The following is a 17249-nucleotide window of genomic DNA, read 5'->3' on the forward strand; positions in this document are numbered from 1 at the left end:
TCTATCCCAGGTTCCTTTCTTATTTTGAACTTCAACAATTTCTCCTCCACTTTGCTCTCAGTTATTACAAAATCATTAAGCACCCTGCTACAGTTTGATAACATTCTTCCATTTTCAAACCTTAATAATTCCTCATGTGTGAATGTAGATGCAAAACACTCATTTAGTTTGGCAGCTATCTGAGAGTGATCATCTACTATCAAACCATTGATATCAAGTGTACCAATCTGATTCTTCCCCTTCCTTTTAGAGTTTATATAAGTAAAGAAGTTTTTCTTTGGATCCTTTGCCAAAGATTTTTTGGATGACTTTAGGCAGCACTGGATAAAGAAGTGGGCAAAGACATGGATAAAGACTTTTTTTTTCTTTTTTAAAATTTTATTTTATGCTATTTTCTTCTTTATTTCTTCATCTTCTGATGTCCTGACTCCTGGGTGTGTGTGTGTGTGTGTGCTGCTGCCGGCTTGCTGGCACAGGGTTCTTTTAAATGGCTCCAAACTCGCTTTGGACATTTAGTGCATGACTGTTGAGTTTGGCCATGGTTCATGCGTAATTGTGGCTAATCTCCCTGTGGTGTAGACAGACACTGGGTAGACTTTCCAGGTGATCCCCTGCCTGGTGAAAAAATGGCCAGAAACAACTAAACAACACAAAAACATACACTGCCCAAACACAGTAGTCTCAGACAGTTTTTAAATTCTGTACAGTGGGATCAACTGACGATGTTACCAACAATAAATTCTAAGTGCGAAGCATTCAAGGAATTAATCGTGGATGCTATTAAAAGTTTCATACCTATTAAGAAATATTGTTCAAGGTTTAGGCCTAAATGGTTATGAAATGAACTAATGAGACTTGTGACAGAGAAGAAAAATGCATGGGATGCATATAAATTATCAAGCAACTCAGAAGCCTATGGCAGATATAAGCTAGTCTGTAATCAGGTCACAAAGGAGGTTAGGCAGGCAAAAGCAGATTACTAGAAATCCTTGGCAAAAGATGCTAAGAAAAACAGCAAGGATTTCTTTACTTATATAAACTCTAAAAGGAAGGGGATGAATCTGATTGGTCCACTTGATATTGATGTTTGGCTGTTGATGATCCTGCTCAGATAGCAAACAAACTGAATGGGTATTTTGCATCTACATTCACACATGAGGAATTATTAAGGTTTGAAAATGGCAGAAGGTTATCAAATTGTAGCAGGGTACTTAATGATTTTGTAATAACTGAGAGCAAAGTGGAGGAGAAATTGTTGAAGTTAAACATAAGAAAAGCACCTGGGGTGGATGGGATCTATCCAGTTATATTAAAGGAGGCAGCAAAGGAAGTAAGCAAACCCTTAGCCATAATTATGAGAGCATCCTTGGACTCAGGGGAGGTTCCCACGGACTGGAGATGTGCAAATGTATCCCCAATTCACAAAGGGGGATTGAAGGGTGACACGAGTAATTACAGACCAGTTAGTTTAACTTCTGTTCCGGGTAAAATAATGGAGTCACTGGTTAAAGATGCATTGCAGGATCATCTAGACAAGACTGCAGCAATAATTCAGACACAGCATGGGTTTGTTAAGGGAAAGTCTTGTCTGACAAATCTGATTGGTTATTATGATGTGGTTACAAAGGAACTAGATACAAAAAATAATTTTGATATCATATACAGTCAATTAGGGTTATTTGGGACACACATCGGGACTAGTGCATTTTGGGCCGATTAAGCGGCTGCCCCAATTATCCGAAGTTTCACGTAAATAGTTAAAAATACAATTTACCCCCCCCCCTTTACAATTAGTTCACTGTACATTCAAATCACGTTACAACGAACTCACCACAGTAAAGTACCGTTCACTATACGATGTGTAGTAAGCGCCGGTCATTGTGATCACGTTTGTGAATTGAATTTTAATTCTATTAAACAGTGATTCTAATTAGCGAAAATAGGAGGAATGTTATCCACAGATATATTAAGATATATTAAGCATAAATTTACTCTTTATTACCTTACTAATTAAACAATTAAATGTTACGTGAAAATCGGAAGAATATACGTGATAATCGGAATAATTAATATGTACTGTAATATGTACATACTAACTAGTTTACTTTTCTGTTCACTGACATTTGTGGGTGGGGGTTAAAATTTAAAACAGTAAAAAGATAAGCAATCAATAACAAAGAACACGGCGCACACAAATTGCAAGGAACACAACACGCGCAAGTGAGAACGGAGTAACAAATTACAAAGCTTTAAAAATAGCAATGAAGAGAAGATTCTGAAAATTAATTTTTTTTGTATTATTGAAGATTCCATGGAAGTGTAAACACATTTTACCATAGTAACCCACAGAATTCCAGCTGTCGGTATTACCGTAAATTCAATAAGATCGAGTTTACTGTCCATTTATGATAGATTGCACTAACAGAAAAGCCCAATAAACAGGTGACTGCTAATTGTTTTTATGGTTGTGACCTCCAGAAATCCGACTGAATTATGTGGTATGGTCGGAGACAATCGTAAGGTAATCTCCAGTGCCGAGGTCTCCTGCCCCAATTAAACGGCATTTTGTCCCAAATAAGCGAAGTAAACCCTGGCTATTTTCTCGATTGGTTTTTGTTTTTTAAGATTTGCCCCATATAAATGGCTGCCCTGATTAACCGGTGGCCCAAATAACCAGAATCCACTGTATTTGGATTTCAGGAAAGCTTTTGACACTATTGCGCATGGAAGACTATTGTACAAATTGGAGCAGAATGGTATTAAGGGTAAGTTGCTACAATGGATAAAAGGATGGTTAAGTGGAAGAAAACAGAGGGTGGTAATCAATGGGTGCTGCTCTTCGTGGACTAATGTTATTAGTGGAGTCCCACAGGGTTCGGTGTTGGGTACACTGTTGTTTTGTATATTTATCAATGATATTGATGAAGGTATATCAGGCTTAGTGTCAAAGTTTGCAGATGATACAAAGGTTGGCAGGGTTGTTAATGACAGTAATGGCAGTGTGCTACTGCAACAGGATCTAGATAATTTGGGCAGATGAGCTGAGAAGTGGCAACTGAAGTTTAACCTTGACAAATGCAAAGTACTGCATATGGGTAGAAGTAACCCAAGAGAAAAGTACCAACTGTGTGGTACTACACTTAAGATGGTAGAAAATGAAAAAGACCTGGGAGTAATTGTGCAGTCAGATATGAAGTTTTCTGACAATGCAGACAGGCTCCCAGGGCAGGTCATGGGGTTTTGTCAATGATATATAGGAATTTTGCTAGCAGGGAAAATTAGGTGATTGTCCCTCTGTATAAGGAAATGGTCAGGCCACGCCTTGAGTACTGTGTACAGGTCTGGAGGCCTCATTTTAGGAAGGATGTAGATTTACTTGAGCGTGTACAGAGAAGGGCAACAAGATTGGTGAGGGGAATGAAGGGATCCTCTTACCAAGAGAGGCTTAAGTTCTGCAAATTGCAATGGCTGGAGACTAGGCACCTGCACGGCGATCTGATTGAGGTGTATAAGACCTTGAATGGGTTGAGCATGCTGAATTCTGATGGGATCCTTCCACTTGTTCAGATTACGAACCTAAGGGGGTATAAATTCAAATTAAGAAAAGACAGATGTAGAATAGATGTGCAGAAATTTGCCTTTATCCAGTGGGTGGTTAATTGCTGGAACAAACTTCCATCTGTCGTTGTGGAAGTTGATAGGTTAAATAAATTTAAGGAGGAACTGGACAGGTATTTGGAGGGAATCGTGTGATTTTTTTTTTTTGGCTGATGCTGCATAAGCTCATACACTTGCTTTCTTGCATGCCACTACTACTACTACATAATATTACACACATTTCTGGCCTTTTACAGAACTCTGTAATCATCACAGTGTACAAAAGTGAAGGTGAACTTTCATTCAGGTGCCATCCTACATAAGATACTATACATGTCTACATGCCTTTGTATCCACACTAGCAGCTTCACCAGAGATATTATGCTGTGGAGGATAGTGCACCATTTGAGTCTATCAAACCAGCCTCTGTTGGCTGTGAATATTTGTGATGTATCTTCTCTTCTTCCTGAAGGTGTCTGAAGGTGCTGCTTGTTTTTTCCATTATTTTCAGTTAACTTATGGACATTTTCCATTGTGTTTGGTCCTCCCTCCAAATACTAAGCTATCTTTCCATTTCTTCAAGTAAATTGCTCCTTGAACAAGTCACCCTCATTGCAGACAACTTTGAGATTGTCATTGCGGCAGCCTTTTTCTTCTTTGCATTTTTGATAATTGTTCTAATTGTGGACATAGCCAAGTTCAAAGAGGCGCCCACATCCACCGGCTCACCAGCTTCCAATTGCCTCAACACTTGCAGTTTTACAGTCAAAGAAATGCTTTTCTTCGGCACCTTAGATATATTATTATCACTTGAAGTTATAGGCTGTTTTCCAGACATGATGTGTAATAAAAAAATATATATATATATGCCTAAATAAGAATGTGTACACAGGCGATCATAACAGAACTTGAGAGGAGTGTGTTGATTAGCTGTGAGTGTGTACTACATATGTATGTATATGTAAACTCTGACTGGCTACATGAATGAATTCAATCATTTCAGCCTTAACCCATTGCCATGTTGCAGTTAAGGGCAACCAGTTGGACTCACTTGAACAACTGGAAATTTTAAATTGGCAATTGACCAATTTTAACTGTTAACTACTTTTTGTATGTATATATTTGACTTTTTTATGAATAAAGAAAACTTAACTAGTGAATAACATAACGTCATTTTCATTACATTACATGGTATGTGAATTTTTGTGATTTCTTTTAATTTCTAGTAAAAATCGAATTTCCCAAGTTTCAAGAGTGCTATAATGAAACAGCACTAAAAGGGGTAATGCTAACTGGGATATTCCTGTAAATTTATTCATATCCCATTTATTATCCTTCTTTACTCTCTCTCAGATCTCTTAAATTATTTTTACATTCATAATCACTATGTTATGATCTGTCAGCATCAGATCTTATGAAAAAATTGTGTATTTTTTAAACTTGTACTCTTAAGTCCTTGACATTACTTGGCATTTTCCAAGTATAATAACATATCCTTTTATGATTCCTAAACAATGTATTCATCACTACCAATTTATTTCTTCTCCCATATTCAACTGGTTTCTCTCTCTTGAATTTGTTCCTTTCTAAATCATAATTTCCCACATAATTTCTATATTTCCTCTCTGGCACTACCATACTTAAATTCCCTTGTACTGCTAGCTAACAATTCTGATTTTCTCTATTAAACATGTCTTATACTCCATCTCTCTTACATTCCATTTATTTCCTGCTCATCATAATCTGATGTTGGCATATATATACCTGCACCACCACATCACTAGGCTCTGCTTTTATTCTCACCATCATTATTCTGTCACAAATATATTCAGCCCCTTCTACACATTCATTTCTTTATTCAGTACTATTGCAACACCAATTCTTCTTCACCACAATATAAAACTCTTAAATTCTGACATATGAAGACCCTTCTCCCTCCTACCTATCTACTCTCACATAACCCAGCCTATCTACTTTACCCATATCCATCTCCCTTCTTAAGTTTTCCAGTTTTCTTTTTCTATCCATCATCTTCACATTTGATATTGTTATCCTAATTCTGTATCTTATCCCTCTCTTCCTATTCTTACAATTTTCTTCTTACAGGAGAGAAAGTTGTAAACATGTCATATTATAGAATTATAAATAATGAACTTTAACTTTTTTTTTAAATAGGTGGAGTAGAACTTATTGATGAGTTGTTAGATAGCAGTATGTCATTTAATGAAATGGCAAAAGAAGGATTAAAATCAATGAAGCTGTTTTTTCATTATTGTAATTTGTATGGGATTTCAGAAAAGGTTAGTTTATATAGTAAAGTATTTAATGGAATTTAAATGTATATTTTAAACAGATTTCATACATAAAAATTTGTGTGACAGGTTGAATTAACAGTTTCTTTATAACTAGATTTATCTATATAATTTTTTTCTAAGAGTTGTGAAAATGACCTTGCTGATTTTCAGTATTTAAAAAATAAATTTAGTCATTCAAGATCTCTTTTCAATTTTTAATTCCATTATCAAATAATAAAGCAAAATGATCCATAGTATTAATTTTTTATTCTAATAATAAAGTCTTCACTTTATTTGTGTTAATATTGTTATTCAGTTCATTTTTTCTCATCATACTCATAACAGTATAGCTTACTGTTATAGTAGGTAACTGTCATAATATTAATATTCTTAATACAGTTAATTTTTCTCTCATTGTAGTATCCTAAATACACTGAAACTTTTAGCATATAAATTTGTGCATTTCTCACTTTGAATGTTATTTATATAAGTAATGAGACATTACTATCATTACAAAATATAGAATTGAAAAAACATTCTTTTCTTAACAGCATTCTAAGAATGCTATTAAGAAAAGTTGATGTGAAATTACTGAAATTATAAGCCAGTCTTCACTGATATTCATATACCAGCCCTCCATCTTATATGGAAATGTGATTGGTTGTGCAAAGGCTCATTAATCTTTGTCCCCATTAAAGCAAAGTGGAAGATAATTGCCATATTTCAGCACTGTTCTATAGTTATAGAAGGAATTTTGTCTCTGCAACAAATGTTGGTTATACCTGTAGTTTTCAATGCTTATTACAATAAGGCTTTAAAATTTTGCTATCCTCTAAAGTTTTAAAGAAATTTAAATTTTATAAAGATTAAGTAAATGAATCTTTATTTATGTTAAAATAGTACCTTAATTAGTACCGTATATAGTTGATGCCTACTTCCATGTTTATGTGCTATTAATTCACTTATTACTTTGGAAGTTTTATTGAGACTACATTTGTTTTCGTCTAATCTTGAAAATAATATTGTTACTTTCTGCGTATCAGCTATAATATACAATTTGGCAAGGAATGGCATGAACCAAAAGGTTTTTTCTTTGAAATCAAATTTTCTGGTTAATTTTTTTTTACATATAAAGAAGTGTGTGTGTGCCAAAAGACTCTTATATTTGATTTGTTTAAAGATATTTTTATTCAAAGACCATAGATTTTCCAATCAGGTCTTAGCATATTATGTTATGTTTGAAAAAAGTGTCTATCCTGACTGACTTGCAACTTTTGTAAAGGCAGTTCTAATCATGTTGCTAATAATCCATTTTTGGATAAATTCCAAATCTTTTGTTTTAACAAGATTATTTTATTATTTCAATTTGCGCTATTGCAGTATTATAATTTAAAATCCATATTAAAACTAGATTAATAATTGTCTTGAAAGTTATTAAAATGGTTTTGTCTTACAATGTGATGTATAATTGTGAGCAGTTAAGCAGGATTCATCCTGTTTAGGAAAACAATAACTTATTCTATTAGATATTTTAATGAATAAAATCACTTATTTTTCTAAAACAAAGAGGAACAGAAGTTGCTACAAAAAAATAGTTTGATAAAAGGTTTGACTTAGTATGATAATCATTTGAATCTGATATTGCAGGTCATAATAAGCCTAAAAAAATTAAAGGATGAATCAACATGCTTCAGGTACTAGATTATAATTTAATAATATTAACTGAAATGTGGTTGAGCTTACAGGTATATCTTCACTAGTGTTAAAATTTGTCTGTAAAGTGATATATCATCAAAATTGTTTTATTGTTGTACACATTGGCACTGCAGATTTACTTAAGAAATAGAGGTCAGTGATGGAAAAAAGTCACAAGTTAGGGTTAACTTTGAAAGTGTCTGCAATTCTGCCGAGACACGATAGGAGGGAGTATATGATGAGTGGCTTGTCAATCAATTTGACCCTGGAGAGATTGTGCAAGGCTCACGGGATAGAATTTTTTTCAGCGTGGTCTGTGCTTGCTAACAGGAGAGACTGCTTCTACAGGGATGGGATACACTTAAATAGAAAGAGTGCAAAAATATTTGCTGATGTTATCAAGGCAGTGTTAGGTGGGTCGGAAAACTGCTTGATTGGGGGGGGGATTCACAGACTATTTAGAATAGTCTGTGAAACGGTAGCCGCAGGCAGAGGTGAAAGTAATTCTTGCACTACTTCTGTTGTAATGAGCAGCAGTCTAGAGAGCAAGTTGCGGGAAACTTCAAGAGCTACTGGGAGTTATCATGGAACAAGTAAATACATGGGCTGTGTTAAGGTAACTAAGAGTAAGAACAAGTGCATGTATACTTGCATGTACACTAATGCTAGAAGTATAGTAAATAAAATTGATGAATTTGAAGTGCTTATCAAGACATCAAAGGCAGATATTGTTGGGATACCAGAGATGTGGTATCACACAGATATAAGGAATGCAGAAATGGAATTTAGGGAGTACAATATGTACAGAAAGGATAGACAGGACAGGAAGGGAGGAGGGGTTATGCTGTTACTTAAGAAACACAAAATATAAGAAAGTACATCCAGTTGATATAGATGGATAGTGCACTGTTGAGTCAGTTGGGTGTGACATAAGCACTGCGAAAGCAAAAATAAGAGTAGGAGTGTGTTATAGGCCTAATGACTCGAATGAGTACAATGAACAATTGTACAGAGAAATAGAGTGAGCTAGTAAATCAGAATGTCTTATAATGGGGGATTTCAACCCCAGATATTGAATGGAATTTGTGGGTTGGTCACTCACACACTAGTAAGACTTTTGTGGAACAGTGTACTGTGTGGGATTTACTTAAAGATATAATTACTATCAGAGGTAAAGAAAAAGGTTTTTGTTTCTGTAAAGGTGACTACAGGGTCTCAGACAGTTTTAAATCCTGTACAGTGGGATCAACTGATGGTGTTACCAAGGGTGAATTCTAAATGGGAAGCCTTCGGGGACTTAATCTTAGAGGCTATTAGGCTTTTCATACCAACTATGAAATACCGTTCAAGGTTTAGGCCTAAATCGATGTCAGATGAAGCAATGAGGCTCATGGCAGAGAAGAAAAATGGGATGCATATAAATTATCAGGCAACACAGAAGCCTATGGAAGATATAAGCTAGTCCAGTGGTTTTCAGTTGGGGTGCCGCAACAACATTCTTGGGGTTCCATGTAATTTCGGTTTAAGTTACTTAAAGTTATTATTATTATTTTTATTTTTTTTTGAAATTTATACTTTTATTTCATTATAAAAAGGTGTACGGTATCCATTGTACTGTATCTTTTTAATTTTGAGGTGATCTATAATTGATCTTTATTTAGTACCTCTGTATAAAGAATAAAATTATTATATAGGTATATATTAAAAGGTCGAAAACCACTGTGTTAGGTATTTCTTTTGGAGTAGGGGTGCCGTGAAAAAGTTATTGGGACACTAAGGGCGCCGTGAACTGAGAAAGTTTGGGAACCTCTGAGGTAGTCTGTAATCAACACAAAGGAGGTTAAGCAGACAAAGGCAGACTACAAGAAATCTTTAGCAAAGGTTGCAAAGAAAAACAGCAAAGAATTCTTTACTTATATGAATTCTAAAAGGAAGGGGATGAATCAGATTGATCCACTTAACATAGATGGTTTGCTATTGATGATCCTGCCCAAGTAGCTGATAAACTGAATGAGTATTTTGCATCTAGGAGGGGAATGCAAGAAGTTTATCAAACTCTAACAGGGAGCTAAGTGATTTTGTAATAACTGAGAGCAAAAGTGGAGGACAAATTGTTGAAGTATTGTTGAAACATAAAAAAGGCATTTGGATGGAATCTATCCAGTTATATTGAAGGAGGCAGCGAGGGAAGTTAGCAAACCCTTAGCCATAATTATTTTAGAGCATCTTTAGGTTCGGGGGGTAGGTTCCCATGGACTGGAGATGTGCAAATGTATCCCCAATTCGCAAAGGGGGTTTAAAGGTGACACAAATAATTATAGACCTGTTAGTTTAACTTCTGTTCCAGGGGGAAATAATGGAGGCACTGGTTAAAGAGGTAAATACAGGATCACCTAGACAAGACAGCAGTAATAGTTCAGACACAGCATGGGTTTGTTAAGGGAAAGTCTTGTCTGATAAATTTGATTGGGTACTACGATGTGATCACAAAGGAACTGGATGCAAAAAATAATTTTGACATCATATACATGGATTTCAGGAAAGCTTTTGATACTGTGGCACATGGAAGACTGCTGTACAAATTGGAGCGGTATGGCATTAAGGGCAAGTTACTGCAATGGATAAAGGGATGGTTGAGTGGGAGACGACAGAGAGTGATCATAAATGGACACTGCTCTACGTGGACTAATGTTATTAGTGGAGTCCCCCAGGGTTCGGTGCTGGGCCCATTGTTGTTTTGTGTATTAATCAATGATACCAGTGAAGGTATATCAGGCTTAATGTCCAAGTTTGCAGATGATACAAAGGTTGGCAGGGTTGTTAATGACAGTAAAGACAGTATGCTACTGCAAGAGGATCTAGAAAAGTTAGGCAGATGGGCTGAGAGGTGGCAACTGGTTTAACATTGACAAATACAAAGTACTCCATATGGGTAGCAGTAACCGAAGAGAAATGTACCAACTGTGTGGTACTACACTCAGGGAGGTGGAGAATGAAAAGACTTGTGGGTAATTGTGCAGTCAGATGTGAGGTTTTCTGAGCAGTGTAGACAGGCTGCCAGAGCAGATCATGGAGTTTTGTCAATGGTATATAGGAATTTTGCTAGCAGAGACAAGGAGGTGATTATCCCTTTGTATAATGCAGTGGTCAGGCCACAGTTTGAGTACTGTATACAGGTCTAGAGGCCTCATTTTAAGAAGGATGTGGAGTTGCTAGAGTGAGTACAGAGAAGGACAACAAGATTAGCGATAGGAACAAAGTGGTGTGCTTATGAAGAAAAGCTTAAGTACTGCAAGTTGCAGCACCTGGAGACTAGGCAACTGTGAGGTGATCTGATTAAGGTGTATAAGGCCTTGAATGGTTTGAGCAGGCTCGGTGCTGACAGGATACTTCCACTTGCTCAAATTAAGAACCTGAGGGGGCATAGATTCAAATTGAGGAAAGACAATTGTAGAACAGAGGTGTGAAAGCTTACCTTTAGCCAGGGGGTAGTTGATTGTTGGAACAGACTTCCATCTGTTGTTGTGGAAGTTGATAGCTTAAATGAATTTAAGGCTGAACTAGACAAACATTTAGAGTGACCAGATGGGTGAAATGGGAAGGGTTTTTTTTTTTTTTTTTTGGCTGATGCTGTATAAGCTTACTTTCTTGCATCATATGCCTCAACTAATGCTAATGCTAAAAGAAAAGAGGAGGAAGTTGTAGCAATCTACACTAAATAGATGCTATGCCTAATTAACATCATTACTGATTTGGATACAGTATTAGAACAATATGTCATAAAAGGCAATATTATTTGAACTTATAAACATTCCATTATATCATGTTTATGTCTAAGATGTTACTTGATGAATAGTGTTAAATAGAAGTAGATCTGCAATTTATATATATATATATAAAAAAAGGTTTATTTAGTGGGGTGTTGTATGGGTTTTGAAGATAATATCTGTTTAATACTTTAGAATTCTAATATTATAAATTGTGTTAACTGTAGCAAGAACAAACTTCTTACCCTTCCCTTATTACATTGTAGGTAATGTTGGATCTTAGTTTAGCAAGAGGATTAGATTACTACACAGGAATCATATATGAAGCTTCCCTGAAAGGTAATGCACTTTTGCATTATTGTAAACATAGATATTTCTTTCTCTGATTTTTACTTGTAAACTCTATTTTTTTATTCAGTTTGACTGCTTTACTTTTTCCTACATCAGGATATATGGATTAACCTCTTAATGATAGCATGGGGATCATTTTGACCATTCTCTCTCTCTCTCTCTCTCTCTCTCTCTCTCTCTCTCTCTCTCTCTCTCTCTCTCTCTCTCTCTCTCTCTCTCCCTCCCCCCCCTGCCTGCCTGCCTACTCAGATTTCACTAGAAAACCATTCTGTTCACAAATAGAAATTTCCACCAGAAATTCCTTTTGACAGCTGGTTCTATCAGCAATGTGTGTGTGGGGGGGTGCATTTGGACACACTAACATTGTAGAGAATACCGGAAAACATGGATTGTGTGTGTGATGTTTATGATGAGTCTACAAATCTGCAAGTCTGCCAGAAGAGGAGCAAGAGAGGATTAGTAAGCTATGGGACTGTTCAGCAAACTTTAAAAAAAGATCAGCAGTGTAAACCATCAAACCTTTTCCGTAAGACTTGTATCCTGAAGGATGTGATAGGAGAATTAAGTTTACTGCATGACTTGACAAGAGACCAAGTCTTTTTTAAACACAAGTAATCTTTTTTAAACATAAGTAGACATAAGTAAACTGGTAAGACAAGACAGATTGCCCAAACGTGACTGTTTGATGTTAAATGATTGTGAAGCAACTAATTGGCACATATCTTATTCATGGCAAAATGAGTGGTAATAGATTTAAGCATGCTTGAGGGATTTTTTGTTTGGCCATAACTACAGCAGTGTAATAATACACCAAAACTTTCTTTTATACAAGATGATACCCCCCCCCCCCTTCCAAACACACACATTTACAAACTGATATTTGGGACTGGTTAGATACACTTTGTACACAAATGGATCAGAAATTGAAGACCAACAGACTGGCTAACCAGGGTCCTGTTTGAATCCCTTGATTTTTTTTTTTTTTTTTTTTTTTTTATATGGGGATAGGCTAAAGAACAAATGTATACCAGCAAACCTGAAAACTTGCACGAGTCAGAGAATGGTATCCAGTAAATTTTTGTTGCTTTGCTACAAGAGTTTCTTCAGAAAGGAAGTGCACATGTATATGGAATGCAGGTGCAGAAGTGAAACACTGAGATGAGTAGAATAGCCAGTAACAAATTAATTATAGACTATTCACTAGTTCAGAATATCATATATCTGCCAACTTTTCCGATTTTGCTGTAAAATTTCCTGTATTCACGTCTTTTGTAGTTTTCCATCAAGTTTACTTTTACTCCTGGATTTCAGTTAGTTTAAAATAAATAATATATACACTCCTGCCTAAAATGTTTGGAATCATGTTTCTTTTTTCTTAATTTTCAAAGTTTTTATTAAAATATTTTCTGTTATGTATAAAAATTAAAAAACTTGAATACTATTTAATAAATTTCTATTTCTTAAATAGTATTTCAATTTAAGAAATTTCTAAAATATTCAAGAATATTCCAGAAAGGTGTGAAAGAGTCCTAAATGTGGTAGAACATTGTTGATGATCCCCAAATATGGTAGAACTTTGTAGATGATTCTAGAAAGTGTGAGTATTGTTTCAATATTATAGAATATTGTAAATTATTCTAAAGTGTTTTGCAATAATATAAATTGAGGAGCTTTAACTTATAAGAAGCTCTAACTTATAAAATCGAACACCTGTCATTCAGAAAGAGTGTTTGGTGTAAGTTTTGTCTGTTTTGTGATGAACATGCAAGAAATAAGGAACTGATTGTTGAAAAAAGAAGTGCTATTATAACTCTGTATAAAGAAAGTTATTCTACAAGAATTATTGGCAAGAAATGTCATTTAAATGAGTACAAACTACTATTTAGATGATTCAAGGAGACTGGCAGTTTAAAGAACAAACCACGATCAGAACAACCAGATGTAACAACCAAAGCACAAGATAAGAGCATAATACTGATTTCTAAATGCAATCAATGACTTATTGCATCTGAAATCTGAGCTGAGTTCAGTAGGAACAGAGAAACTCCTGTGTCTACATCCACTGTAAAACTTCGTCTTAAACAAGCAGGACTTAATGGTCGTGTAGTGGTCTGAAAACCCTTGTTAAAACTGGAAAATTGAAATAAACAGTTGGCTTGGGCTCAGAGCTATAAACATTGGACAAGTGACGAATGGAAACTGTGGATGGATGAATCCAAATTTGAAATTTTTGGATCCCAGAGTAGAGTTTGTGAGTTTATCAACTGAAGAAAAAATAGTACCACATTGTTTAGTACTTACAATCAAGCACAGTAGTAGTTCTATCATGATCTGGGGTTGCTTTTTTTTTTTTTTTTTTTCAGGAGTTAATGACATTTTGTTAAAGTTCCTTCAATTGTCAGAATTGAAGGAACTTAAAGAAAAGAAAGCTATAAAAACATTCTTGAACATAATGCAGTATCCTCTGGACTTTGACTTTTTGAGAGAAATTTTATATGACAACAAGACAATGACCCAATGCACAACTCTAATCCATGCAGGGAGTTTCTAGCAACAAAACAACAGGAGGAAGTATTGTAAATTATGGTGTGGCCACCCAAATTGTCTGACTTAAACTCAGTATAGCTTTTATAGAATCATATAGACCAGAGGTGGCCATCAAGTCGATCGCGGCTTCAGTCGATCACGATGAATTTTAAATATATATAAAAAATAGATTGGTCAAAATCTAAATATTATTATTATGCACTCCACTGCATAAGCTAATTACAAATCTGTTGAATTACGTAACTACCCTTTTCGCTGCGCAGCTGCTAGGCTTGTCTAATGAAAATTTACGAAGTTACGTGGTGGAGAGCATAGTGTGTGTCGAATTCTTATTTAGCTTACTTACGGAGCAATATGGCCTTAGTTGCTAATGCTCCTAAAAACCAAATAACAAACAACAAACCTTAGCTTACCTAGTATTAATAACTGGACACTTATACACTAATTTAATAACCTTTGATTTTAAACGAAGACTACAAAAAAGAGCAAAATGTATCATTTTCATCAAGAGTGGGAACTAGAATACTTTTTTTTGTAATGATAAAAGAAAAATGCTGTTGTTTGATTAGTTGAAAGGCACTTCAACACACTGATTAGTAGTATTTTTGCATATAAATATTAATTTTTGGCAATGGCTAATGATCTCAAAGGGAAAAAAAATCCGATCATTTTGCAAATATGCAAGATCATTTGCAAAAAATATCCTGTTTTTGAATTTAATAGTGAGAAATATGTTTCCGAAATTGAGAAAGTTGTGGATGATTTGGAAACCAGATTCAGTGATTTTAAAACAATTGAAGACATTGTCAATATATTTCTTATCCATTTAATGTCGACTTAGATACAAAACAAATTGCAAAAAAAGTCGCTGAGATTTTTCAAGTGGAGAAAATATTACTTGAAAATGAAATTATATTACATTGCGAAATGATATCTTCCTAAAAGCCAGATCATTACAAGACTTTGGAAAATATGTTTGCTGAGAAAAGTACCCAAATGTAAAAAAATGCAGTGAACTTTTAAATTCCTGTTTTGGTTCCACATATCTATGTGAATCGGCCTTTTCGTATTTGAAACAAAGACAAAGAATCGCTGTTCTCTTATGGATTTGCATACAGAAGATTCTTTACTGTTGGCCTTATCACTGTATTTTCCTGAGTTTGAAAGCTTGTGGCAGATAACATGAATACACAAACTTCACATAAATTAAAATTTTAAATACGTGCGAATTTAAAATAAGAATTCTGAATTGTATTTAATTTTAAAATTTATAAACAACATTTTTCAATATGTGTTGATTAACTTTTTTAACCATGTGCAATGAAATTCTTGAGATGGTAGGTCGTGGCACATTTTTAAGAAAAAAAAGTAGATCTCATCACAAATTAAGTTGGCCACCCCTGATATAGACCAATCAAGTCTATGAAGTCTGCCCATCTTCACAAAATTTATGGGAAACCTTGCAATCATCCCAGGAGCTCACATCTGCTGAGTATGGGCTTGGCAAACCCAGGGTCCTGAGCGGGATACCATCCTTCTCTTTTTTTTTTTTTGGTGATGTCTCTCTCTCTCTCTCTCTCTCTCTCTCTCTCTCTCTCTCTCTCTCTCTCTCTCTCTCTCTCAGGGTAACTTGTGAATTTCTTTTGGCTGGTGCAGCATAAGCCTCAGGCTTCCTTGCATCATATGGCTAATAATAATAATAATCACTTAAAATAATGTTAGTCAAGACACTGTTATAAAATTAATTGCCAGAATGCCAAGTCTGTGTAAGGAAGTGATAAAATCTTGTGGAGGATATTTTGATGAAACATTAGTATAGCTGGTAATATTAATCATTTCAATATTTTTTTGCTGTAAATTTTTAAATTTTTAATAAAAAAAATCTTAAAATAAAAAAGCCTAAAATACTTTATAGTGCATTGTTTTTTTATATCAAACATACATGGCCATAGGTAATTTCAAAAAAAAACTAAAAAAAACTGATGTCATATGCCATGATTCCAAACTTGTAGGCAGGAGTGTATACTATATATATCAATATAGGTAACATATATAAAAATTTATGTAAAATAATTGTAATAAATAACATTAATAATAAATAAATATGTAATAACATAACAACAGCAACAACAATAATAATAATAATAATTATTATTATTATTATTGAATTGAAGATTTGTACAGTTTGCTAGTATCTTTTGTACTTTCTTTAGCACAAGATAGTTTTCTGTAGTAACTGCTAGTGATTTATTCCACCATATGGAATGTTGTGTTTCCCAGTGCCATTGTTCACTTTGACTTTCATGTCACAGGTCCATCCAGAGTCTTGTGTCTCACAGTTCCTACTTTTACTTTTCTTCTTCTAACAGAGCAATTTTCATACATCTTTCAAAACGTACTTTTTATATATTTCAATCATGGAATCCCTGTGTCTTGGTTTGTTTGTTTTTTTTTTTTTTTTTTTGTTAGTTGTTGGCGCATCGGCTTCTGTGGCCTTAATGCACCTCCCAAAGTTTTTGCATTTTACTCTTATTCAAACCCGCGACCTTTGGGTTGCCAGACAGTCACTTTACCCACCTGGCTAGCCTGGTCGGCTCTTGTGTTTCTGATAGAGATATGATACCACTCTGATTACTGTAACAATATAAAGGTGACATGTGTAATTACAGACCTGTTGGTTTAACTTCTGTTCTGGGGAAAATAATGGAGTCACTGGTTAAAGAAACCTGCAGGATCTTCTAGACAAGACTGCAGTTATAGTTCAGATACAGCATGGGTTTGTTAAGGGAATGTCTCGTCTGACCAATTTGGATACTATGATGTGGTCACAAAGGAATCGGATGCAAAAAATAATTTTGATATCATACACTTGGATATTAGGAAAGCTTTTGATACTGTTGCACATGGAAGAGTACTGTACAAGTTGGAGCAGTATGGCATTAAGGGCAAATTTCTGCTATGGATAAAGGGATGGTTGAGTGGGAGAAGAGAGAGAGTG

At 34.9% G+C, this 17249-nt stretch overlaps 1 protein-coding gene across 1 annotated transcript in view; it reads left to right on the plus strand.

Annotated features, from left to right (window-relative positions):
• LOC150079660 (histidine--tRNA ligase, cytoplasmic-like) overlaps window positions 1-17249 on the plus strand; it is a 129270-nt gene that overhangs the window by 77017 nt on the left and 35004 nt on the right. Inside the window, exons 9-10 of the mRNA XM_090383156.1 lie at window positions 5773-5897; window positions 11620-11692. Coding sequence (XP_090239282.1) covers window positions 5773-5897; window positions 11620-11692 — 198 coding nt within the window. The remainder of the gene's footprint in view (window positions 1-5772; window positions 5898-11619; window positions 11693-17249) is intronic.

This window comes from Mastigoproctus giganteus, chromosome 10, assembly GCF_048544385.1.
Source record: "Mastigoproctus giganteus isolate SK-2022 chromosome 10, ASM4854438v1, whole genome shotgun sequence".
Taxonomy (NCBI): domain Eukaryota; kingdom Metazoa; phylum Arthropoda; class Arachnida; order Uropygi; family Thelyphonidae; genus Mastigoproctus; species Mastigoproctus giganteus.